The sequence below is a fragment of the Clarias gariepinus genome, chromosome 23, assembly GCF_024256425.1.
Source record: "Clarias gariepinus isolate MV-2021 ecotype Netherlands chromosome 23, CGAR_prim_01v2, whole genome shotgun sequence".
Lineage (NCBI taxonomy): Eukaryota > Metazoa > Chordata > Actinopteri > Siluriformes > Clariidae > Clarias > Clarias gariepinus.
In genome coordinates, this window is record NC_071122.1 from 6,331,314 (window position 1) to 6,359,173 (window position 27,860).

At 37.1% G+C, this 27,860-nt stretch overlaps 1 protein-coding gene across 1 annotated transcript; it reads left to right on the forward strand.

Annotated features, from left to right (window-relative positions):
- The first annotated feature begins 1,709 nt into the window (after positions 1-1,709).
- Positions 1,710-27,642, forward strand: LOC128511550 (solute carrier family 41 member 1). Its single transcript, XM_053484462.1, has 11 exons — positions 1,710-1,960; positions 2,729-3,734; positions 10,508-10,615; positions 16,906-16,977; positions 17,121-17,265; positions 17,957-18,103; positions 19,344-19,491; positions 19,576-19,655; positions 19,927-20,061; positions 21,026-21,174; positions 26,342-27,642. The coding sequence occupies exons 2-11, from the start codon at positions 3,285-3,287 to the stop codon at positions 26,525-26,527; spliced, it is 1,620 nt and encodes a 539-aa protein (XP_053340437.1). The 5' UTR covers positions 1,710-1,960; positions 2,729-3,284; the 3' UTR covers positions 26,528-27,642.
- The last annotated feature ends 218 nt before the right edge of the window (positions 27,643-27,860 follow it).

Consider the following 27,860-nt stretch of genomic DNA (forward strand, 5'->3'; position numbering starts at 1 on the left):
TTATTTTTTAAATAATGCACTGTGCTAGTTTGTGGTTGTGAAAATGTGATTGTATTGTTCCTTTTAAAACTGCTTTTACATGACCAGCAGTTGTTTGCTAGCTTCCTGTGGGAGATATATTACCACATAAAATTGCACAGTAATGCTCCATAATGAAGATCATTATATCAATAACTGACTGGGACTGGTTTTAAATGGACTTTATTGATAAGAGTCCAGAAGGACTGGAGCGGTACTCTTAAACTGACGTTCTCCAGAGATGAACTGTGTATTCACAGAGAGCAACAACACGTGTCACGAAAACACCACAAACGGAGGCATCTGTGATTAGTTCAATCAAAAATACCTTTGTGGTTATTGATTGTCGATTTCAGTGATAATCATAGTAAATTTGAACTTTCCCAAGTGTCGTCCCCCCATTGTGCTCCCTGATACTTTATATGGTAACACTTCATCTTCAGGTCTCTTTATAACTTACTTGTTAATAACTGGTTCTTTTGATTAAGGGACATAGGGCACCTTAATCAAATATATGAATTTATATTTAGTATTATAACAAGTAATATTTAGTATTTAATATTTATTTATATACTTCTTTAAAATTTTAATATTTAATATCGATAAAAGTTTTTCCAATAATTCTCTGCTCAGCATACATGTGACACATCTAGAAATTCTGCTTACCCCTGTTGCCTAAATATAAATTTCACTTCTTTAGATGAACACAGATATGAAGTTTTGTTTGGTTGCTAGCTGTTAGTACCTCTGAGTAACCTTCATTCTTCTACGTAAGGGCAAAATCCTTAAGAAGTGCACCAAGGGATCTTGTTAGGGCCGGTAGCTGTTGCTTTATGATCATTCCTATGAGAGTAAGAAGTGCATGGTTTGGGCATTGTGCTCCCTGATACTTTATATGGTAACACTTCATCTTCAGGTCTCTTTATAACTTACTTGTTAATAACTGGTTCTTTTGATTAAGGGACATAGGGCACCTGGCCAAAACATTAAGATGTGTGTGTGTGTGTGTGTGTGTGTGTGTGTGTGGGTGTGTCCCTCTGCCAGTTTGAGTCCAGTAAACCTATCATGGTGCGGCACACACACTGAGCAATAATAATAATTATTATTATTTTTATTTAATTCTAAAACCTAACAATTTGGGCACTCTTCTTAAACCAAAGATCTTGAGAGGAAAAAAACGTAATTGAAATCTGACATCTATTTTATTAGCATATTATTAGTACAGTACATATTAATCCAGTTATTAGCTTTCTTTAATTTAAATGTGTATATATCAAATCTGTTAATTTTTCCAGTTATTTTATGTTGTATATAGCCCCTTGGTCCTGGAGGAACGTTGTTTCGTTTTACTGTGTGCTGAACTGTATATGGTTGAAATAACAACAAACGCCTACTTGACTTGACGATAATGATAGGCTATCTATCTGTAATCTGTTGATTCCCCGTGTTAATGGTGATAATATTTATTATACTGATGTTGCGCAAGCCACACAGCGCCGTGTTTACCACGCGCGCTTCTCGCTGTCACCGCGAGTCACGTGGTGTACATTTCGAAACGCCGCGAGTTGAGCCGAGCCGAGCCGAGTAGAGCCGAGCCAAGGGCGCAAGCGGTGGCGTGATTGGTTCACTGCGATTCGCTGCTCTGCTCTGCTCTGCGCTCGAGCCGGGGAAGATTATCATTATCAATCCGGCTCGCGGTCACTCTGGCGGCACTTCCTGCTTTCGTGCGAGTGATAAAAAGAGGCAAAGAGAAATAGAGGGAGAACGATAGAGAGAGAGAGAGAGAGAGAGAAAAGAGAGAGCTCGCGCAGCATCCAAATGGAGCAATGTGACTAACGGCTCGGTTACTTATTAACCCGTGTCCGGCCGAACAACCCCGCTACATAAGGCATGCGAAGCGGCGTGGAGGCCGGAGGCTACTGGGGTACATCAGTGCAGGAAGGTAATAACGAATGTGCGGTGAATACTTCTTCTTCTTCTTCTTCTTCTTCTCCTCCTTCTTTAACTGATTCCCCTTCAGTGTGCGCGCGTGCTGCTTATAGCTCCCTAGGCTATTAAATATGATGTTAATTATTATCATCATCATATTTGTGTTAGAGTAATAAACAAACAAAAATACTACATTGTATATTCTTGTGCTTTTTATCATTATTTAAAAAACAAAATTTATATTAGTTATTGTTTTTTATTCCTTTTTGGGATGCCAGAGTTGATGCCATCATGACTTGATTAAATATGGGCTGAATGTCAAGCAGAGGCAGAAGCTGCAAACCGGGAGGTTTTAATTTACGCCGCTCGGTGCTGGAGTGTATTTGATCAGACTACTAAGTAGGGGAGTTTGTTTCGGTGTTGGAGGTAATGAGGTAATTGAGGAAACTGGCCTTTCTCCATTGCAGTGGACACTCTAGTAACGAGAGGAGGGTTTTTACTTAAAGACTAAAGTTTTATTATTATTATTATTTCAAATTAAAAAAAAAAGAGAAATCCTGCTGTCTGGCTTCCAGGCTACAAAACACAGGTCGAGCTGGTCAAACTGGAAACCGGTCAGACCCGGCTAGAGTTTTTGTTTTTTTACCAGAAATAAATAAAACAATGTAAGATTCATTTGGAGTTTGTTCAGTTATGTTTTTTGTTTGTTTGTTTTTCATGATCCTTTTCCTGTGCCAGGCTCTGATTTGTGTATTTTTTCCCATTTTTTTCCCTTTGGCAGGTGATCACTGGACAACGATCTGACCATACACACATTTTTCTAAGCCTTGTAATACGATCCCTCAGCTCTGGAGACCTTTAAATATATTTCAGGATCCACGTGGTGTAAACTGAGCCAGTACAACTGTCCAGAACTGCTCGGGACAGTCCTGCCAAGTAAGTGCCCTTTTTTCCCATCGAAAGTGAAGAGGGACGAGGAGCAATCCTTGGACGTTCAGATCTCCACCTGGCTTAAATACTGAAGTAAAGTCATTTTAGGTTGTGAAATGTACCCTCCTCTTATCGGTTGGCCTTAAAAAAAAAAGGTTGCGGTGAATGGGGAACGTAATTTGTATGCTACCAAAGTTCAGGCAGGATCTTACCCTGGAGTGGGCGAAAGCACCTGCCTCTTTTACTCAACCTGTAGAGCGCAAATTATAAACTGACGAGCCAAGGACCCACATCTTGGATGGGATAGATTGAACCCGTGGATCAAGTGAAGCACCAATCAAAAGTTAGCACTGACTAAAGGTGTTATTCGTTTCTTCTGATACGACTCACAACTTCAAGGCTTCCGCATGGTCCTCTGGTCGAAAGAGCAAGACAAACTGCCCAATATGTCCACGGGGACAGAAATCATAGAGGTGAAGAAGGACTTCATCTCTTCGAACGGCTCGGTCCACCCAGTCATCCTGGCCACAGGGACTGAGGAGAGGCAGCCAAGCAGCGGTGAGTACGAGCTTACTGAGGTGACGTCTCTGCCCGAGCATCCCGAGGCGGAGAACGAACGGACGGAAATGGTGGTGATCGACTGTCGTGCCAATGCCAAGGGTCAGAGGGAGGAGGACGCTCTGCTGGAGAATGGCAGCCAAAGCAATGAGAGCGATGACACGAGCACGGACCAAAGCCCTGTGCCACCAGTTCCTCTAAAGGAGACGTCTTTTTCCATAGGACTGCAAGTTGTGTTCCCATTCCTGCTGGCCGGGTTTGGGACAGTGGCCGCTGGTATGGTCCTCGACATTGTCCAAGTAAGTGTGTGTTTTGCTTGTTTGCTAATAACGAAGTCTTAATGAGAGTCTTCCCACCAGACTACTAACACCATAACTTTCCATTTCAATACTAATTGGTCTTTCTGTATACCATGAATAGAAAAGATAAATGTCAAAGTGTTTCCACACCACAAAAACCCCTTGGATACTGATTCAAGTATGTTGCTCACTGATATGGTTTTTCCCCCACATTGGCTAACACACAGCTTTACTGTAAATGAAACATTATTTGATTCTTTGGCACCACTAATATTATAAGGTGCTGATGATTACATTCCTTTCATGTTTTTTTTTTTTTGCTTTCTAAATAAAAAAACAAGGCTCTGTAACTGGACTCTTTCCATTAAACTTAAATATAAGACTATTTTTTGAGCACGCAGAAGAAAGACATTTTAGTGAAAAATATTCTGAAACTAAAATTAGAATTTTTCCTGCTATGTCGCCATGTCTTACTGGTGCATTGACTACAGCTCAGTGGTGGACGATACATCAAAAATTATCAAATTCAAACTGTATCATGACAGGTATTACATCTGGTGGTAAAGTGCTATGCAAACATGACAAAACCCTGACAAATGTTGAACGCAAAGGGACATGGACAAATTGAAGTCCAAAATGTCTACAAAAGCAACTTACGTCAGAGTGAAATGGATAAAAAAAATAAAAAATTGTAAACATTTTGTACAATTTACAGTTTTAATGGTTAAGTTCAAACATTTTTTATTGCTACCTCTGAAAGAAAGTTTGACATAGATATTTCTAAAAATGTTTTGTGACAAAATTTACTACAACTTTGTAACATTGTGTATGCTAGAGCTGTCAGAGATTGTACAATGACATTAATGATCGTTTGATGGTCAATTGGATTCTTAGTTGCGAAATCAGGAGAAAGAACTGCATTTCAACCAACTGTGATGTCCATTTTTTGCTAAAAGTACAGTCCTTTTACAGAAATCTTGTACTTTTCATGCATGCTGTTTGTACAGCAGGTCAGCTGTTCTGCAGATTCATGCAAAGCCAAGTGATTTGGGATGTTAATAGTTGCAGAGTGAGTGAAAGAGCAAGAGAGAGAGAGAAAGAGAGAGAGAGAGAGAGAACTCTGTAATTACTCCCTGTTGACTTTGTGTGCTTTTGTTTTATGTTCTTTTTATTTTGTTTTGAAGATAACTTTTTAAAAGTATGATGATGTGACATTCAAAAAGCCACATTACAAACCATAAAAAATGTCTTCCAGTGGGTGAAATGGCACATTTTTTTTTTACCTTATTTATTATTTAATTTTAAAACTAAATCAGTCCAAAGATATTGAGAAGGTTTCGGGACTGCTGCATCTGCTTATTTAAATGATGGGATGTTTTTGTGATAAGTTGCTTGCAGGTATTTCAAGTACAACATTCCATTTTAATGTTACATTTTATTTAAAGCCTTAATGTATTTATGGGATTAAATGTATGGGATTAAAAAATGTTTTGTGTAGTAAGTATAGACATATTGCTGTACCATTCCTTTTAGGTTGACGTTGTTCATGCGCATGTTTTAACTCCTGAACCACATGGAAAATCGATATGTCACCCGATTATCAAAGCGTATCTCTGTGAGTCATAAACTGGTTCTTTCTTTAAACTAGGACATCTGGTCATAAAGTAACATTCAAATTGATTATAATTTTTTTTTTTCAGTTTCAGTCACATAGCTTTTGACAAATACTGTACGAAATGGCAAAATTGTCGTGCTGAAATTAATTAAGAATGTAACCTGAAGCACAATTAAACGCTCTCATGCTAAGATTATTAAAATTATCTAGATTTTTTTTATGTTAACTTTTTATTTACTAAGTACTTTTTATTCTTTAGAGGGAAAAAATGGGACAAAGCATAAGGGCTGAAAAATCACTTGCAACATTTTAGATTAAAAAATTACTATAAAATAATTTGCAAAACTTAGTTGCCCAGGATGGTTTCAAATGCATTTATAACCCTGTTATAAGTACTAGTGATGCGTGGGTCGTCTGGTAACCCGCGGACCCCACGAGTCGGGTAAATAAATTGTCACTTTATTTGCGGGGTGGGTTGGGGCGGGTCATTAAAAACAAAATTAAATAAAAAATCAATGTATGTTGCGTGCAATTTCCAATAGTCTATATTAAATATTTGGGAATATCTATTTTCATATTTTATTAAGTTCTTTGATAAGGTTACGTCACGTTACATGTCACGAAAGCGATGGAAGATGGAAGACAAGGTGTGGGAGAAATTGAGGTCGGGAATTTACTTTCAGCCTTTATTTTTTGAAATAAAGGCTGTTTTCATTTAAATTACAATGCCTAGTATGTCTATTTAATGGTCGCGGAGCGGGGAGGGTTGGAAAAATACCCAACCCGCGCATCACTAATAAGTACCCTTCGTTGACGGTTAAGGAGCTTGTAGAAATAGTTAAAAGTTTAAAGCAGAAAATATGCTGAGCAGCTTCATTGTAATCAGTGATATTATTATTTCAGGTTGAAGCCTACATACATCTGCCTGTCTTTCTTTACGGAACAAAAAAAATCTTTTGTAAGGTTGAGTATCTTACACCTTGTTTACGCTAAGTTGTACTACTTTTATCATCAGCCAAATACACTCTCTCTTCGATCATCGGAGAGTGAATCACAGATGACAAATCGTAATAGTAGATAGGATAAAAACATTACCCATGTGTCAGCCATGTTGTATTGAATTGCTCAGGATAATGGTGGATATCTACATCTAGGTATTTGGCAGATGCTCTTATCCAGAGCAACTTTTATCTCATTATACATCTGAGAAATTCAGGGGTTGTTAAGGGCTTTGCTTAAGGGCCCAACAGTGGTTGTGGGGTTTAAACCTGGTATCTTTTGAACCGTAGTCCAATGCCTTAACCACTAAGCTACAGTACCCCAGCCCTAAAATGGTATTTGTTGTGGTTTAGATTTGGTGAATTTACATTTACTGTAAAAAATTCTATGATGTTGATAATGGTCAGAATTCTATGATGTTGATAATATTAGTCAGAATTTTATTAAGGAAAAAATGTGAAAAGCATAACATTTTATGCTAATGGATAAAAACTGGAAAAGACTTCAGAAGATTGTTGTTTGTTTATTCTGTAGTGGGTATGAATGGACAGTAAAACCAGAGCCTGATAAGGATTTACACTGTGGGCAGTTATAATTTTAATAAGGCATAAAACAATTGACAGGGTAAATAAAATAAAAACAATACAACTGTAAAAAAAAAAATAGATTAGAATATATGATACCAATATCAATACCCATTCAATCAATCAATACAATTTTTTTTACCTGTAAAATATTATGATAAGGTTATATGTGTCTTACAGTAGATTATGGGGAAAAGATCCCATCAGTGTTTCATATATTTCTTTATATCAGTTCAGGGGTTAAATCTAAAAGCAAATTTATAATAATAAATCCATTCTATCAGTTATATCAAAAGCAAGTATGGATCATGAGATTTTCTTAATTTCTCTCCAATTTCGAAAAATCTGTTCCCATATTCCTATTATTCTGGATTTGTGGTGTTAGACCAGAAATGTTAGGGAACCTACAGATAAGGATTAGCATCCTCAATAAAGAATTAGCAACAGTTATTTCTGTTATTTCTGAGAGGCTTTGTCTAGAAAGGCTCGGTGGTTTGGTCAAGACAGAATAAATCAAAACTAAAACACGAAGGGAGAGGTGTTCAGTCCAGACAGTCATTCAGCCTATTTTTACCAGGAGGAAAACAAACTTCAAGCCCTCACACCAGCCAGTGTCTCAGCACTCCCACAGGAAGCCATTTTGGGTCTACCACATCCAGACTGTCACCCCATTCTTACAGGAATCGGTGCAGACAAACAAGCGTAGGCAGTCCTGTGCTCTCAACACTCTGAGCAACCTCCTTGTTTTTCCACAGAATGTTTTTTACTTATTATCAGGGATGAAGCTTTGTTATTTTTTGTTGTGCTGTTTTTAACATTATCTTGTTTTGCTGTCTAAACCAAACTGAAAGGAAAGACTGTGGCTCTCACTTCCTGTGGGAGGAAAAGCGTAGTTAGTTATCAGGAAATCAAGTTTTCCGCCTTTGAGTCAATGAAAGAATGACTGAATGAATCATACCCGATTTCTGGGTACAGGACTTTTTTTATGATGCTGTAAACCAAAGTTCAGCTGCTAGTTGTATTCGTTTATACACAAAGATGGGTTACTTCATTCACCTTCAATAATAATAATAATAATAATAATAATTAATTAATAATTAAGTCTTATTATTATTATAATTATTATTGTTCTTTGTTTAGCACCTTTAATTTTTTATGCATTTTCTTGTGCAGCAAGATAAATGTGAAGGTAAAATGAGGGGAAATCAAGAAAAAACAAGCTAGTCAAAAATTGTAACAAAAATATAATTATAAATAATTAAAATTGTAGCAAATAAAATCACTGACAGAATAAAGGAAATGGAAACGATATAAACTGCTAAAAATAAGCAACATCTTAACAAAAAAAAAAAAAAGAATTTCAATAAAATCTAAATTCCAATATTTTCTGTTAGTGACAGGATTGGATCAAATATTTTCTCCGATATCTGCTACACTACAGATTCTGATATATGAAACTGTATGTCCGAGGGACATTCAAGTCATAGTGGGATTGTTGATTGTACAGAATAACAGATCACAGTTATGAGAGTAAAAACACTATTTATTTCTCTATATAGTCCCCCGGTACACTGATGCACTTATCCCAGAGTTTCACTAGTGCTTGGATGCTATTAAGGTAGAACGTTTTCTCAGTACGCCGGGGCCATGATTGGACTGCCTGCTCCACGTCTGAAACGCTGGCCTCCCAGAAACTCCTTTTGCTTGGAGTGAAGTCAGAACAGGACTTTATGGGGGATGTTGCAAGAACTCCTAGTCAAGTGCCAGTAATGTGCAAGTGGTGTTGGTAAATGGTCATTTACACACATAGAGTGTGTGAATGACCAAACCAATAATGTTTTTTTTCTGCTCCATACTCCATACCATACAGTCCAGTAGAGGTAGTATTGCACCAACTGCTCATAAATTGTAAAATGTAAGCATTTCTAAAAGATCAAGCAGATTCTGTTTCCAAAATCTGTCGTGTATTTTTAAGGAATTTGTCAATTTTATACAATTTAACATTAGTAAGGCTAAATTGTCTAAATTTAATTCTAAATTGATTTTTGAATCCCACCCTGATCCAACGGTTCAGTTAACTGAATTGACGAACAAAAGCTCAATTGAATGACATAATTATTTAACTTGTACAGCTCTAGCATACCATCGGAAAAAAAGAAAGAAAAGAAAAACCCTATGTGTGACATTTAAAACATGATACTATGTATCATGTATTAAAGTCTTCTGTAAATATTAATTTAGTTAGTTTTCCATCAGCATAATGAGTCATGGAGATCAGCACTGTGCAGTGACACCATGATGCTAGTGACGTCTCTGCTAGTGATGTGTCACTGAATTCCTCTGTGACTATATAGACTGGAGCTTTAGAGTTTATGCAATCTGAGCCTTGCTAAACCTGCAGGTTCACAGGCTTTAAGGGTGCGTTGGCCGAGGCAGTGCTGTTCCCCGGAGACATCATTATATATCTCAGAAGGCAAGTGAGCTAGAGAGGACAGAAGAGGAGCAGAGAGGAGAGGAGAGAGCTTCTCAGCAAGGAAACCTAAGCCAATGTGGCAGATGGCCAATTTCAAATTCGTGTAGACCTTATTTTTTACAATTGGCCCCTCTCAATTGGCCCCTCTCGCCAATGAATAAGAAAAAAATGCCTGTTGGTTACAGCTGGCCAAGCAGAAAACCCTTATGTTAAAATTTTGTACAAGATTACGCATGTCATTAGCGCTTTTCTCTCCTCTTAGAGCTCAAGTGATTCCTCTGCATTGATTTAGTTGTCCAAAGTCAGCGCTGTAATTGTAGTGTGCCAGTGGAATGAGTTCTACAGATAAGCACTTTCTCCACTTATTGATCTGCACGGGCTCTTGCTATATTGCATCTGCCAGAAAAAAGAAAAAAAAAGAGCTACTTGCTGCCAGTTACCCCAGTCATCAACTATTTAATAAGGATAAAAGCTGGATGAAGTTCAAATGGATGTGATCATTGATGACTCTATGGCCACCTTCGGTCAATTATGTTACAGGAATCTGGGTCAGCAGAAAGTGGATAAGAAAATAAAGAAAATAGAAGCAGAGCTATAGATTTGAGTACAAAAGTAGAACATTTTAATCATGTTAAACATTTCTCTCTTTTAACAGTACATTTTTATAATGAAAAATGTTTTTAAAAATGTGATGGTATTACGGCTGTTGCAAATTTTTGCATTGTATTTTTTAATATCTTGTATGAAATGTGTATGATTATATTTTTTGTAATTTTTTATGAATTTCAGTATATTTATATGCTATATAAATATAAAAATCTGCCTTATTTTTTATTTTTCTTAAAACTTACTTTATATGATTTGAAAGTGAGACCTGCAAGAGGGTAAATATCTCTGGAGCAGCTTTGCCCAGCCTGTATCTAACAGAGAGAAAGGGAGAGAGAGAGAGAGAGAGAGTGAAAGAGAGAGAGTCATATCAGGTTACAGCATTGAATCAATACTATGGTAATTGAAGGTCATGGAGAACCCACTAACTCCACATGTCCGAGGAACCCATAAATGCACTTAAGGATCTTTTTATTCACTTTGTGTCTCCCTGCAGCACTGGAAGGTGTTCTCCGAAGTGAACGAGGTGTTTATCCTGGTGCCTGCTCTTCTGGGTCTGAAGGGAAACCTGGAGATGACACTGGCCTCCAGACTGTCCACCGCTGTGAGTGAACCAATGATAACAGGGTTTTGCTTTTGAAGAAAAATAATCAATGACAGGGTAGTGGCATGGCACATGATGAGTTAGATTGTTTTATTCCTCTTATACCACATAAATTTGGCAACAATTACAACAAAATAGCTCTGATCTGTCAAGTCATGGACACCACAAAACCTTCAAAGGTGTGTTGTGGTATCAGAACCAAGACATTACCAGTACATTAGTGGACTTACATGTTATATGTATAGCACATCCCATCAGGTTGTGATCTGGAGAATTCGGAGACCGAAGTCAACACCCTGAACTCCTTTCAATCCATGTTTCTCAATCCATTCCTGTACAATGTTTAAAATGTGTCAGGTGAATTATCCTGCTAAAAAAGACTGCCACCAGGGAATACTGTTTCCATGAATGAATGTTCTTGGTCTGCAACATTGTTTAGGTAGGTGTTGAAGTAACATACACATGATTTCTAGAACCCAAGGTTCCCCAGTGGAACATTGCCCAAAGCATAATTCTGCCTTTGCCAGCTCACCTTCTCCCCATAGAGAATCCCTATGCTATCTCTTCTCCATGTAAACTGCATGATATAAAAGAAAAAAATATTTATCAGACCAGGCCACCTTCTTCCATTGCTGTATGGTCCAGTTCAGATGCTCACTTACACATTGTAGGAGCTTTAGGAAGTGGACATGGGTCAACATGGGCACCCTGACCAGTCTGCAATTACCCAGCCCCAAACACAACAACTGCAACGCACGGTGTGTCCTGACTCCTTTCTATTAGAGCTAGCCAGCATTCACTTTTTTAGCTGTTTGTGCTACAGTGGCTCTTCTGTGGGATCCGACCATATGGATTAGCTTTCACCCTCCATGTACATCAGTGGCCCTTGGGAGCCCATAGCCCTGTCTTCAGATCACCAGTTGTCCTTCATTGGAGCACTTTTGCTAGGTTTTAACCAGTGAAAACTGGCAACATCCCACGAAGCCTGCTGTTTGGGAGTTGCTTTTACTTAGTTATCTGGCCTTTTGAAGTCACTTACTGTAGATCCTTACTTTTGCCCAATTTTCCTGCTTCCAACACTTTGAAAACAGACTCTTGTATCGTGCTGCCTAATATATGCCATTCCTTGACATGTTCCATTGTAATTAGATGATCAGTGTTGTTGACTTCACAGTAATTTTGATGTTATGGTATGACTGATCAGAATATCTATTAATTAAAGAACATCATGCTTTTTATCCATTTATACTTACATGTACTGTTAATGTAGGCTTTCCAGAAACGCCCTAGAGACAGCTCTTTGCAACAAAACATTAAACATCTTTTTTATATATATTTTTTTTACCACATTCACTGATGTTCAAACCTGAACATTTCCTATGAGTACCTTTATGTACATAAACTACTATTGCTACATTATAACATAGAATGCAAATGATTTTTGCCACAATACAAAATATTATATATATATTTATATATAATTATATACAGTGGTGTGAAAAACTATTTGCCCCCTTCCTGATTTCTTATTCTTTTGCATGTTTGTCACACTTAAATGTTTCTGATCATCAAACACATTTAACTATTAGTCAAAGATAACACAAGTAAACACAAAATGCAGTTTTTAAATGATGGTTTTTATTATTTAGGGAGAAAAAAAATCCAAACTTACATGGCCCTGTGTGAAAAAGTAATTGCCCCCTGAACCTAATAACTGATTGGGCCACCCTTAGCAGCAATAACTGCAATCAAGTGTTTGCGATAACTTGCAACGAGTCTTTTACAGAGCTCTGGAGGAATTTTGGCCCACTCATCTTTGCAGAATTGTTGTAATTCAGCTTTATTTGAGAGTTTTCTAGCATGAACCGCCTTTTTAAGGTCATGCCACAACATCTCAATAGGATTCAGGTCAGGACTTTGACTGGGCCACTCCAAAGTCTTTATTTTGTTTTTCTTCAGCCATTCAGAGGTGGATTTGCTGGTGTGTTTTGGGTCATTGTCCTGCTGCAGCACCCAAGATCGCTTCAGCTCGAGTTGACGAACAGATGGCCGGACATTCTCCTTCAGGATTTTTTGGTAGACAGTAGAATTCATGGTTCCATCTATCACAGCAAGCCATCCAGGTCCTGAAGCAGCAAAACAACCCCAGACCATCACACTACCACCCCCATATTTTACTGTTGGTATGGTGTTCTTTTTCTGAAATGCTGTGTTACTTTTACGCCAGATGTAACGGGACACGCACCTTCCAAAAAGTAAAACTTTTGTCTCGTTGGTCCACAAGGTATTTTCCCAAAAGTCTTGGCAATCATTGAGATGTTTTTTAGCAAAATTGAGACGAGCCTTAATGTTCTTTTTGCTTAAGTGGTTTGCGCCTTGGAAATCTGCCATGCAGGCCGTTTTTGCCCAGTCTCTTTCTTTTGGTGGAGTCGTGAACACTGACCTTAATTGAGGCAAGTGAGGCCTGCAGTTCTTTAGTTGTTGTCCTGGGGTCTTTTGTGGCCTCTCGGATGAGTTGTCTCTGCGCTCTTGGGGTAATTTTGGTCGGCTGGCCACTCCTGGGAAGGTTCACCACTGTTCCATGTTTTTGCCATTTGTGGATGATGGCTCTCACTGTGGTTCGCTGGAGTCCCAAGGCTTTGGAAATGGCTTTATAACCTTTACCAGCCTGATAGATCTCAATTACTTTTGTTCTCATTTTTTTCTGAATTTCTTTGGATCTTGGCATAATGTCTAGCTTTTGAGGTGCTTTTGGTCTACTTCTCTGTGTCAGGTAGCTCCTATTTAAGTGATTTTTTGATTGAAACAGGTGTGGCAGTAATCAGGCCTGGGGGTGACTACAGAAATTGAACTGAGGTGTGATAAACCACAGTTAAGTTATTTTTTATCAAGGGGGGGGCAATTACTTTTTCACACAGGGCCATGTAGATTTGGAGTTTTTTTTCTCCCTTAATAACATAATCTTCATTTAAAAACTGCATTTTGTGTTCAATTATGTTATCATTGACTAATAGTTAACGGTTTTTGATGAGCAGAAACATTTAAGTGTGACAAACATGCAAAAGAATAAGAAATCAGGAAGGGGGCAAATAGTTTTTCACACCACTGTATATATATATATATATATCAATATTGGGAGCAGTTTTATACTCTTCCTTATTTGTCCTAAACAGCTGGAGCTGAATTGTATTTGGACGGATTGCTGCTGAAGACATTGCTGTGGCCACTTGGTCGCCACAAAGCCTTTCCATGAGTAACTTTAACACATCGTTGTAGCGTGGGTTTGGGCTTTTTTTAACACACTTACTGTGAGACGGCATTAAAAATTGTGTTTTCCACTTGATGAAAAAAAACACCTTAAAAACTGATAAATGATTATAAAATCTCTGTAACTGGAGAGCAAGTCTAGCCTGTAAAACATATATTTTTAGATTTGGTCTGGGGTAAGGAAAAAACAAAAGCTTTTTTTAAATTCTGTCTTTTGCTATTGCATGCAAACTTTTAATTAAAATATGTTAACATTTTATTTTAGATTATTAAATCGAAATATAATAAAATAATAATAATTTTTTTATTTATCATATATAAAATATACATACATGTATATTATATAAAATATACTTTTTTATTTTGTTTTCATAACTGATTTTTTTTCATGTTGTAATGATTCTAAAATAAAAAAAATTCTGATGTTAGAATTTTTTTAATTTTCTAAATTAGGCAGTTTCTTTGCTTACTTAGAAAATTATTTATTTACGTACAGCAACGCTAGTTTCCTGGTAGTTTCACAGCAAAGCGATATTAATATATATTATATATTATATATATTAAAACATATCTTTTTCGTAATAAATCTGATGACAGCATAATGTAGCAACAACTTTCTTAACTCTACAGCTAGCAAATTAAATAACTGAATTAATGACATGAAAATCTCTGTTCACACTGTACAGCCACATTTGTTCCAGGTACTATAAGCTTATTTCATACCTAATGCATATTCAAATATAAAAACTAATACAAAAATTTCTAATAGTGTGGACCAGCCCTAGTATTTGTAATATGTTATATAGTAATTAGCAATGATGTTTATAATAAAGTAATATAATTTATAATATTGTAATTTTTTATTTTATATATTATGTAAATAAGTAAGTGAAGGCTAATTCTCTCAGTTTGTTATATTCTATTTTGGATATTATTTCCCGCTTATGAAACTGAAGCTGTCTATTTCATTAATTTTATGATTTTTTTCTGTTATCTGAAAATATGCATAACTCAAATCAATCAAAATGCAATTTAATGTAATGGGTCACGTACTGTATGTCTGAAGGCTAAACCTCTGGAGCTTTAGATCAAAGATCTACAGTTCCAGACAAGTACAGTAAAGGCAAATTCTCACACATCTTATCGTGCTGCTCGTTATCAGACTGACCGGGTTTCCCTCCCTTCATTTGTGCCACATAAGATCTCACACAGCGAAAGAGTCACCGTAAACTCCTGGCACAAGTCCCGTTTCCTCCTATTTCAATCTCACACACTCACATCCACATATGGTTCTTCCCCCTCTGAATGGCCTCTATCACCTTTGTCCCACTGCCAAGGACATTTGTTACATAGCAGTGTAGCTAATATTCCCTTAGCAGCAGCGGTAAAAAGAGTGCCGGCCATTTCATTGACATCCCAGTGTGACCAATCAGTAGGGATGAGCCAAGTCTGATTTCCTAAATGAGTTAGAGGTGGCTATGTATGCTAAGTTTTAACTCCGATCAATCAGCTCTGATGTGCATGTACGAGTGAGAATATGGAGATAAAGTGAAGGGCTGCACAGGAAGTGCACAAGTACTACTACTCCTTTGAAAGCTAATGAAAGAGGGCACAGCCAGTTGGGGCTCAATGGCAGCGAGAGGCCGCTCCTCTCTGGGGAAATGTATTCCTCCCTCGTCTTTGCACTATTGTCCTTCCTCTCCTGTTTGGCCAAAGCTTCGACTTCCACTATACTTCAGCGGGAGGCCACTGGTCAGTGTAAAGAAGCCGGCTTTAGGTTTACGAGTGCTTAACCGAACCCTGCAATTAACTCTTTAATATATTGTATTAACTGTTTAATGATATTTAAAGTACTTGGCTTTCTGAAATGCAGATAAGCTCAATGTACCAGCGCAACGTCTCGTACCACCCCTTAAAGTTGTACTGCAGAATTCAAGCCACTCGATGTTAGCTAGAGGGATGAGATAAGTGGGGGTCAGCCAGCAGGAGGAAGATGAGATGGATGCGTGTGTCAGCGGCTCAAACCTCCTTTGTCCCGAGAACTGACCACCGTTTGTTCTAACCAATCTTTAAGCTGATGCTGTTCAGAACACTGGATATTCTCATTGTCCAAACACGAAGGTAGATGTTCAGCTCATGGCTGCTTATTTTGCTCTGGAGTACTTGAACACACAAAGCACTTTTAATTGATACTCAAAATTTTAGCACATGAAATGATTACGCTTAGTACGACAGTGCTGTGAAAATTTCAATCGTGATTCATCAGCAGCAGCAGCTCTTCCGGCAATTTAGCTACAAATCACAATAAAAAGTGTTATCATTGATACGGTGTAAGTCTTTCTTTAAGGAAAGGTTTAATTGATGTAATATTTATGGGAGGAGTGTCTAGTGTTAGCAATTTATATACGTCCGCGATGAAAGATACCTCTCCACTGTCTTGTTGCTCAGCTCAGCTCTCAGGGACCTGACTATATAAAGCAGTTTGAGGTGTGTAAAAAATGCATTATCCGTGGGTATTTCAGCCACAGCATTAACACACACGCCACCTGGCAGAACTCTGATAATTATAATAAGAAACGGTTAAATATTTTTTTCTTTAAAGAGTCAGAAAAAACAGAGGCTGGTGAGGTAAAATAAATGATAACAGGAACTTCTTTTACAGATGTTACTCAACTTAAAATGTATAAAAAGAAAACATACTACAGTACTTGCTTCTTTGTAATAGAAGGTCATTTAAACATTTTTCTGTTGCTTTTTTTGTTTGCTAATGTAGAAATATATTTCTATTGGAAATGTTGCTGTTGTGCCATTATATAGAATATAATGCATTAATACAGAATGTGTAACATAACTATACTGTTAAATTCCAAATGTTACCTGATGAATGGGCAACTGTTGAAACCTTTAATATTAGGCGGTTGCCTTAAGCTTCCTAGTACTCTCACCCATCTGAAGAAAACTCTCTGTCCCTATGTTATAAATAGAGCTGCTGTAAATGTGCTTCCTGTGTCCTGTTCCTCTAGGCTAATATTGGGCAGATGGACACAGCCAAGGAGATGTGGAAAATGATCATTGGAAACCTCGCACTAATTCAGGTACCATACCCTGTTTACATGTAATCTCACTGTACACACGTCAGTCACAGTCACAGCTGCATAGTATCTTTTGAAATATTAAATGTTTGAAGGCGTTTTTTTTATTTTTTTTATGGAAATAACCCAGATTTTACATCTTACAGGTTCAGGCCACTGTAGTGGGGTTCCTAGCCTCCATCGCAGCAGTCATTTTTGGCTGGATCCCAGAAGGCCAATTTAAGATAGGTCATGCTGTTCTGCTCTGTGCAAGCAGCGTAGCTACAGCCTTCATCGCTTCCCTGCTGTTAGGTGAGAGGAATGACATGTTTCTGTTTAATACCATACAGTATGAGATGAGGGGGCTGAAATAGTACTGAGAAAGCACTTGACATTTAGCATGTCGGCTGCATGGTGTCCAATAATTTAACCCCTTCTGACCTGAATGTCCTCATGTGGATTATTTTGCATTGATTAGCTATATATCCAAAGCTATATATTCCAAAAACAGGCAATCAACTTAAAAGCAGCACAGTGGCAAAAAAAAAAAACAATACCAATAACAGCTTTAGGTTCAGCTACAATCTTGAACAAAGACAGATGTTTGTCATTTGGAATTGGAAATTAGAAAAACAAATTGTAAAATCCCCATTAGCTTAACCTCAAGGGAGCTAGTTACTGAGTCAATGTAGCAATTAGGCCTACACTGGTCACATGAAGGAGATTAGGAGATTAGAATTGTTCAGACTTTGCATTGTTTGTTATGGAAATGGTTTGAAATGTTCCTACAGGCCTTTACAAATGAAATATTCGATCAGTCACCTTGGTATCTGTGAAATTGTGTTCCCAAACATTTGGGAAGTGTACCATTTTTTCCCTAAAGAAAAACAGCAGACCTCAGAAGCCTAAAAAACCCTTTCTTTCATTGTGTACAAATTAAAACATTTCCTGTGTTTGCTTGAACATCTCAACACCATCACAGCCAATATTTCCTTCAAAACAGGTCTTATCATGATTGGCGTGATCATCGGCTCGAGAAAGGTTGGCATTAACCCGGATAACGTGGCCACACCTATTGCTGCCAGCCTTGGGGACTTGATTACTCTGGCCCTACTATCTGGCATCAGCACAGGACTCTACCAGGAGCTGGGTGAGTAAAGGGTTACGGGTAATCTAGTGCTTTTAGGGTTTATAGGTGGCATCTAGTGGCAGGAAATGTTCATGGTTGGAAAGGGAATTAAAGATATCCAGTTCATGTTTTAGTTCTGGCTTCAACAAATTGTTTAGTGAAGTTCTGTGTATATGCAAACTAAGATGTATATGTAAACCAAAGATGAGTTTTTTGCCTACATGCAAGACATACTTACTCTGCATTAGTCATGTACATGTACACTGCCTGGCCAAAAAAGTCTCAAAAGGGTCAAATCACTGGCCTGAATCAAGCAAAGAAAACAACCAATGAGATTACTGAAATAATTAAAATTGTGTAAAGATCTGTCCAATGTATTATTAAAACATGGAAGGGAAGTTTTAAACCATCAACTGTGTGGAAGAAATGTGGTTTGGAAAACAAAATCTTGAAGGGTCATTTAATCTGAGCCCAGATTGAACCTGTTCCAGAGCAGTAAGGATAAGAATGGACGTGCATGACGCGATGCACCCATCATGCATAGTGCCTATGTACAAGTCTCTGGATTCAGTGTTATGATCTGGGGTTGCTTCAATTGGTCATGTCTAGGCTCAGCAACATTATGTGGCAATAAAATAAGTCAGCTAATGACCTGAATGTGCTAAATGATCAGGTTATCACATCTATGAAGTTTTTCTTCCCCGATGGCACGCCTCAAAATAGGCCTCAGAACTCAAAATAGTGAAAGAAATGTAAGTTAACATCTCTGATTTATAAACTAAAACAAATTAACTCACTAATAAATAACAGAAATATCACAGCAAAAATCCCAGTCTCAGTCTTTCAGTAGTCCCCACATTGTGGTTTTAAATTGTAATCCTGAGGTACTGTGTGCATAAAAAGGCAGGAAAATCTCTATCTTTAGAGTAATTACATGTTTTCACAAATGTTATCCCAAGATTTTGATCCAAGTCGAAACCATCCAGAAGTAAACAGCTTTCCTAAAAAGGTGGACCAGCACTTACTCGATGTCTGCAGAGTGTGGGTGCTAAATTATGCCCAGAAGAATTTCCACCAAAGCATTGTTTGTGTTTTGTCTCACCAGGTGTCTGGCTTGAGGTTAATGTTGTGTCATGATTGGAAACATATTATTGCTTCTCAGGTGCTATTTTTCCTGGCTTGTGTGGAAGTAGTTTGATAGTTTAACATTGTATTGAAACAATCTTGTTGAAAGCATTGTTGATGTTTTTTCTTCTCACAGAGTACAACGATTATGCCAATCCATTAGTCTGTGTGTTTTTCGTCGCTTTGACACCGATCTGGATCCTAATCGCTCGGCGAATCCCCTCCACCCGAGAAGTGCTCTACTCAGGCTGGGAGCCTGTTATAATCGCCATGGCGATCAGCAGGTACAATGAAGAGTTACACATAGTACACCTGATCTCTTTCATGTCAAAGAATTTGAAGATTCTAAATTCTAAATGATTTTTCAGTATTGGAGGCCTCATTCTGGATAAAACTGTGTCCAATCCCAACTACGCTGGAATGGCGGTGTTTACTCCGGTCATCAACGGTGAGCATCGTATTAGTTAAATTCAAATTCTTTTTGTATTTTACTATTAAACCTATACACCCAGTTGTATAAACATGGTCATAGGTCACAGCTTTTAAACTTATTTCATCTTGCTTTATTTAGCTTTCTAAAAATTTTAATTTCTTTAACAGTAATTGATCCCATGTAAGGTTTTTAATATTTTACCTTAGAATAAATGAAGCTGGGTTATTCAGACCTGAAGGTTAGACTAAAAAGGGAGGTTAATGTTCTGTGTGTTAAACTGATGTAGGTGTGGCTGGTAATCTGGTGGCGGTACAGGCAAGTCGCATCTCCACATACCTGCACATGAATGGCCTTCCCATCGCAGAGGCGAATCCGACTCCTCAGAAATGTCCCACACCATGCAGCACATTCTTCGGCTCAGGTAACAAAAGCAAGAATATGATCAGTAGCTTTAAACCTGTCAGATTAGATTATAAAAAACAAGTTAGATGGTTTCGAATGACTAGAATCATCAGCGAAAATCATGTCTTAATAAATAAATTCTGTTTGGTGTTTTGGTACGAAAACTGTCATATTTTTCTTGTTCGGTTTGCACAGTGTTTGCATCTAAAAAAGTGTGGAATTGAATAATATATATCTAGACCTGAAAAAAAGAACATTAGATCATCAGTTTCATCATGGCTTACAGAAATCTTGTATCTCAAAAGAGGATAAAGATGATTATCGACACCCTCCACAAGCAAAAGATCATCATTGTAGTGCTTTATCAAAGTATAATCATGGAAAGTTAAATGGAACGGATAAGTATGGAAGAAAAAAGTTGCATAGGCAACAGGGATTGTTGCAGCCTTAAGAAGATTTTCAAGTGAAGCCGTTTTAAGAAGTTCTCAGAACGGCTTCAAGGAGTCAAGGGAGGCTGGAGTCGCCACCATGTGCAGACGTCTACAGGATCAAGCCACTTACAGAAACAACTGGACCATTGCTCAGTGGTCCAAAGTACTCTTTTCAGTTAAAAGTAAATTTTGCATTTCATTTAGGAGTCAATGTCTCAGAGTTTGAGGGAAGAAAGGATAGGCACAGAATTCCAGCTGCACAGTATCCAGTTTGAAGTTTCCACAGTGATTGTGATTGGCCAGCCAAATTGCCTGACCTGAACCCCTTAGAGAATCAATGGGGTATTGTCAAAAGGAACATGAGAAACACCTGACCCAGCTGTAAGCCGTAATCGTTTAAAATATTAAAAGCCAAAAATATTTAAAATATTTAATCTTACATGTAATGAATCAAGAATAGATGAGAATTTCACTTTAAATAAAACTAAAAAGGAAATTAACTTTTTCATGATATTTAAAATTTTTGTGTTCCCTGCTTTATTTTCTCCACAGGCGTAAATTCTCGCTCCGCCCGAGTGCTCTTTCTCCTGGTGGCACCCGGTCACCTTGTTTTCCTGTACACCATCAACTTATTGCGGGCTGGACACACCACCCTCACCTACATTTTCATCGCTGTCTACCTGACCGCTGCCTTACTCCAGGTACATACAGTAGTTCATTAGTCATATAGTGTGGTGTGAAAATCATTTATAATTACAGGTTGGTTAAATTTCTGAAATTATTCTTCACTAATAAAATTAAGTTTTAACATACTACTGTATAATGCTTTATTATTATTATTGTAAACTTCTATAATAATATAGTACACTAAAATATTAATATGAATTACAGCTATACTACACCAAAGACAAGTAAAGACAAGTAAAATATTACTATCCAATAATTAATATTATTAGACAACTGCAATATTATATTTTTATACTAATATATTTTAATATTATAATATTACACTAAAATACTTTTATAGTATACAGCTATACTATTCAAATTGTATATTATAGAATGCTGTTATGTTACCCTCAATCAAGGGTTAAAAAGGATTTCTGATTCATCCTTGTGTTAGAAGCTAGTTAGATTTGTACAGTAGGTAGATAAGCGGTATTCTACTTTTCCCGCCGCACCTCACCGGGACAGCATTTGGGTTTGTGCGTTTGCTGGCTTTTACCGCTGAGTGGCGCTATATAACTATAGTCTAGGCCTCACCCCTTAGTTCATTCTCTCAAGAATTAAAGAGCCGCAGCTTGTCCAGAGCTGCATGTAGTTGCAGATAAAATCAAGTTTTCAACAAATTCATAATTACAGTACTAACATTACAGTACAAATGTAATTATTAAATTAAATATTTTTAGGACCGAATTTAAGCAGCATAAACGTAAACACACTGAGCTTTTAGATTTTATGTTTAATTAGAAAAGCTACGTGTGTAGGGTCATTTTATATTTTGTGTTCTTTAAATATGTAGTAGATTTATTAACTAAAATAAATTAAACTAAATGAACATAAAATTGAAACATTGTCAGATTAATGTGCAAAAACTATATAGTAAAACTATATAAGCTACATAGTCTTTATAAGAGACTACTTTTATTTAGGTGCATTAACAATGGCGAAAAAACTTTATTATTTTGTTAAACAGGGCTCGCTATTCTGTATTGTTTTTGGGGAACTTGAGCGCGTAAATAAACCGAAACTCTGTGTATACTCACCTCACAGACATAAAAAATATATACTTATAAAAAGTGAAATGTCTGCTTTTATATAAACTAAAGAAAAACAAATTTTTGATTATGTAATTCATATGAAAGGTGAATTATAGGCGCGTCCACTAAAGCGGATACAACGAGATGACATGATCACCTTCATCGCAGCCAAAACCAAAGAAATCACTAATTTATCAATTAATTATTAAAATAGTCAGATTCACTCTGCTTGCTGTTTTTCTGACGCATTCGTAATCATTAGTTTACTTCTGCCGCTGCCCTCTGGAAAACTTTATGCATGCGGTTGAGCACTGATTAGACTACATAGGAAATTAAAGGAGGATTACGATGCTCAATGCCCCGAGCGCAAACCTCATTTAAATTAAATTACCAAATATTTTGTGTAGATAACAAGAGACCACATTTATAAAAGCATTTTTATTTAGACTATAAAGTAATAATCCAGCATTTATTTTAGGTGTGTAAATTATTCAGTAACAAGCCTGTAACTTTCCATGTAAAACAGGTACATCTGTATGAATAAATTATTTAAATGTGTATATCATAAGCTATTGATCAGTGATTTATGTAAACGATTCAGTTTAGATTTAAGTCAGTGCTCATTGCTGCGCTGTTTGGGGGAGGGACAGGCTGACGTTTGGTCTACTTCTTTGCGTTTTGGTGTGTGTGTGTGTGTGTGTGTGTGTGTGTGTGTGTGTGTGTGTGTGTGTGTGTGTGCGTGTGTGTCTGTGTGTGATGAGAGGTGTTAATAGGAAGTGGGTTATTCAGTCAGAAAAAAGTTAGGCACATCATTCACTTTACCACAAATAAAAAGGGGTAAAATTAATAAACCGAGATGCGTGTTTCTTAGCCCCACCCCCCTGAACACAGCGTCTTCTTCTTTGTCTTTCGGCTGTTCCCTTTCAGGGGTCGCCACAGCGAATCATTTGCCTCCATCTAACCCTATCCTCTGCATCCTCTTCTCTCACACCAACTAACTTCATGTCCTCTCTCACTGCATCCATAAATCTCCTCTTTGGTCTTCCTCTAGACCTCCTGCCTGGCAGTTCCAACCTCAGCATCCTTCTACCAATATATTTACAATCTCTCCTCTGAACATGTCCAAACCACCTCAATCTGGCCTCTCTGACTTTATCTCCAAAACATCTAACATTGGTTGTCCCTCTGATAAACTCATTCTTGATCCTATCCATTCTTGTCACTCCCAAGGAGAACCTCAACATCTTCAGCTCTGCTACCTCCAACTCTGCCTCCTGTCTATTCTTCAGTGCCACTGTCTCTAAGCCAGAGCATTGCTGGTCTCACCCGTGAACACAGCGTATTCAGAGAAAACAGATGCGTGCAGTTGAGCGCTGATTAGACTATGTAGGAAATTAAAGAGAAGGAAGTAAACAACAATAGCCCACATTGTTGCATTTTTATTTAGACTATAAAAAAATGATCTTGCATCTATATTTAGGCGTCACAATGACGAAAAAACAGCGCTATTCTGTATTGTTATCGGTGAACTTTGCCTCACAGACATGAAAAATATATACTTATAGAAAGCGAAATGTCTGCTTTTAAACTAATTGAAAACAAATTTAGATTATGTAATTCGTATGAAAAGTGAATTATGGGCACGTCCACTTCTGCGGAGACGACAAGAATACCGGATTACCTCATCACTACAGCTGAAACCAAAGAAATTAAATAACATTAATATTTTGAACATTTTTTAGGCTGCCGTTTGGAGCAACCAGAGAATAAAGAATAAAGCAGTTGTTGGGTCAAAATAACCCAACCAGGTGTTCATTTGTAAATGACCTACTACATCTTATTTGACCTAACATGAGCAACACAACATTGTGTTTAAAGTACCCGAAATAACCCAGAATTTTGACCCAGCATAAACCACCAAACGATGTGTTTACAGAAACAACACAGCATTCTTAGTGCGTCTTTTTTTAGTTATTGTAATGTTTTATTCTCAAACTTTATTTTACCAGTTATTTCTATATTTAAAGTTTGATGTCTTTGAATGTATTTTTTTTTAATAACAATTCACAGATACAAACAGAGATAGGCTATATAACAGTTCATTATTTGTACAAATAAAATTATCAGCTGGTAAACTTGATCGTCTGTCTAGACAATATTTAATCAATGTTTGTTTTTTTGACTCATTATTATACAATAAATTTTAATAGCTCTGGTTTAGATTTTTCATTTTTGTTGTAAAAGTTCTCAGATGTGGAAATTACAATCACTGTAGTATTTCTACGATACAACATATTGTTAAGACTTTTTTATGACTTAATTATATTTAAAACTGCGGTGAGTGAAAAAATTTCACTTTGCGCCACCTGGCGGTCATTTCACGAATGATTTTAAAATGCAACTGATCCATTTTGGCTGCTGCCGTTTTCCTACGGCGGTGAGCGTGGCGGTAATAGGCATTCTGGTTGTCTACCTACTGTAGTTCACTTTAGCATAGATAAAACAACATGGACGGTTCAGATGCAATTCAGAACAAGTCAGAAGCAGTTAGTAAGGAGACGTGTAATAATCTGTGTTTAATGACATAATGTTGTCACGTGTTTTCTTGCTGAAAGTGCTTCCATGACTGATATGAATGGGGTTTTGACAGGCTGCTCTCTTTTTCCAGCACTGTGGACCATATCTACCCACTTTTACCCATGCTGGTGATTGACTGTTAGTTAAGTTAATTAATAATGGTTAGAACACTGGTGAGGGGGAGTGATACATGTAGTTAAAGTGCTGTCCCATTGCTGTTGTGCTCTATTATCACCACTTGTGGACTGACTCTCATCCAATCAAATTCCTCAGTCAGAACTAACTGTTGTAATAATATTCTATTACATTAAGATTCGACAATACTATATTATACTATAATAAAATACTAAAATATTATACTATTACAAATATCCCTAAATACTAGACCATACCAAACTGTACTATACTAAAAACTAAAATACTATATATAGTATATATAGTACTATAATACTATGCTAAACTAAAGTAATATATTATACTGTACTAAAATACTATAATAAGATACTACTACACTATAATATTATAATAAAAAAGATACTGGGAGTCTAACATTTCAGACAAGAAGCAGGCTGGCTGATCATGACTGGCATACTAAGAAAAGTTTACACCTTGATGGTATCCAAGCACTAGCGAAACGCTGGAATAAGTGCATTAGTGTAGCGGGGGATTATATAAAGAAATAAAGGGAGTTTTACTCTTATAACTGTGTTCTGTTATATTTCACAAAAGTCAGAATCAAAAGTCTCAGATCGACTTGAAGACCACTTTAATTATACTATACGAATATAATGCAATACTATGGTACTATACTACAGTAAACTGCAGTGGAATGGCTCTGCCAATAATAGTATATTGCAAATGATTTAACTTTTATTTAAGAACATTTTTCATGTCATTGTATACAGTAGAACATTAAATTGCGAGTACCTTGGTCTGTCAGTGTTTCGCAAGACGAGCAGAAAGTATAAAGGATAGCAGTATTGTGGGTAATTGTCTCCCATGCTGCAGTGAGAGCCTCTGTCTGTAAACTGGTGTGTGTGTGTGTGTGTGTGTGTGTGTGTGTGCGTGTGTGTGTGTGTGTGTGTGTGTGTGTGTGTGTGTGTGTGTGTGTGTGTGTGTGTGCGCACACATGGGTGTAAAAGTCGTTCTACACAGTAGCCCCCACCCCTCCTCTTCCCTTTCCTCTCTATTCTCTGGTCTCAGTTATCAAACCCACGATTCTTTTTAAAGGTAAAATGTAGGTTAATTTGTTTTATTTTTACTTTATCTTTTGTATGAATTATTTTTATATGAATATTTTTCGGTTGTAGAACGAATAATCAGTTTCCTTTGTTTCTTATGGGGAAATTCACTTTGATATACGAGTGTTTTGATATACAATTTCAAATACAATTTCGCTTTGATTTACGAGTGTTTGTCCTCCCGGAACGAATTATGCTTGCAATCCAAGATTTAACTGTATATTTCTTTAACAGTAGTGTTGATTTGTTAATAACCACCACCACCCTCCCTTCTCCATTGTGTCCTGCAGGTGATGATCCTGCTTTATCTGGCTGACTGGATGGTACAGTGGATGTGGAAGAGAGGGATGGATCCTGATAACTTTTCCATTCCCTACCTAACTGCCCTTGGTGACTTATTAGGCACAGGCTTCCTGGCTCTGTGCTTCCATATCCTGTGGATGGTCGGCGATAGGGACACGGATGTGGGAGACTGAATGGCTGTGATGAACACATGCAGAAATCTCATGAGCCTTTATTTATCAAAAAAGAAAAAAAGAAAAAACACAAACACCACAATGAGATATTATGGCTACAATAGCCACTATAATTATAGTAATAACTGATAATACTGTCGCTGTAGTAGTGGTATGTAATGATTATTACATTATGGCTTAAGTTCTTGTGGGAGAACAGGAATCCTCATTATTTTTCAATGGGGATGTTCAACCCCTTTTTATTCATAGAGGTGTTGGCAGCAAACTTAAACGTGAAGGTTTCACAAGAATTAAGATGCTCAGACACCAAGTTCTTTATGTGTAAGTGATATAAATAGGAGGTTTCCAGACCACAGCAAAGTGACCTTGATTATGAGGTGATTACCTTTTTTTTTTTTTTTTTGTAAAAGTAGGAAAACTGGAACGTTTTAAATCTCTGAGTGGCAAGCAAGTGCTCTTAGCTCACAGGCGATGGCAAAAAAAAAAGTCTTATTTACATACCTACCTGTGAGTGCTGTCACCTTCATTGTGGATTTCGAAATAGGATAAAAATGATGTAAGATTGCTGATCTAAATAAAATCTCCTGTACTGTACAATTAGGGAATTAAATGCACCACTTAAATTTATCCACTTCACTTTTAGGCAGAGTCAGGGAAAACTGAGCAGGTCAAGTAACGCTGTGCTTTTTTTCAGATTCTTTTCGAGCATGTAATTTTTTTATTAAACTGTCTTTGTAACTGTGCAACAAAGCTTAAAAGGGCTACTTTGTAATGTAGAACTGCTGCATGATGGGAGGGGATGGGAGGGGAAATTCAGGAAAAGGAATATCGGCTTTTTCAAAGAATAGCCAAAAGGGGTAAAAAAGACTTAAAGTCATTTGCTGTGCAAAGCATTAATTATTACTTTTAATGTAAATAGCACCCTTTGGAAACTTGAACCTGATATGGTGTGTCTTAGAAGAGCAAATAATCTTTGGTACCAGGCTTAACAACAGGGAGCCCTTTAACTCATTTTAATAACTAGTTAATGCATGTACACAAAGATGCCAACATTTGTAGTTTAGACATAAAATTTATCATCTTTTACCAATTGGTACAGCGATATGGAACCATTTTAAGTTAAAAAGAACACACAGAGGGGGAAAGACACAGGATGAAACAGAGACCTGTTTGCTTCTGGGTGTGGTTTATCACAAGTGGACAGAGCATATCGCTTTTATTTAACATATAATGTGCTGTTGATTATTTATAATATGATGTGCTAGATCCAATAATATAATTCGGCAGTCCAAAGCAAGCTCTTAAAATATTCTGTAGCAGAGCAATGCACTAA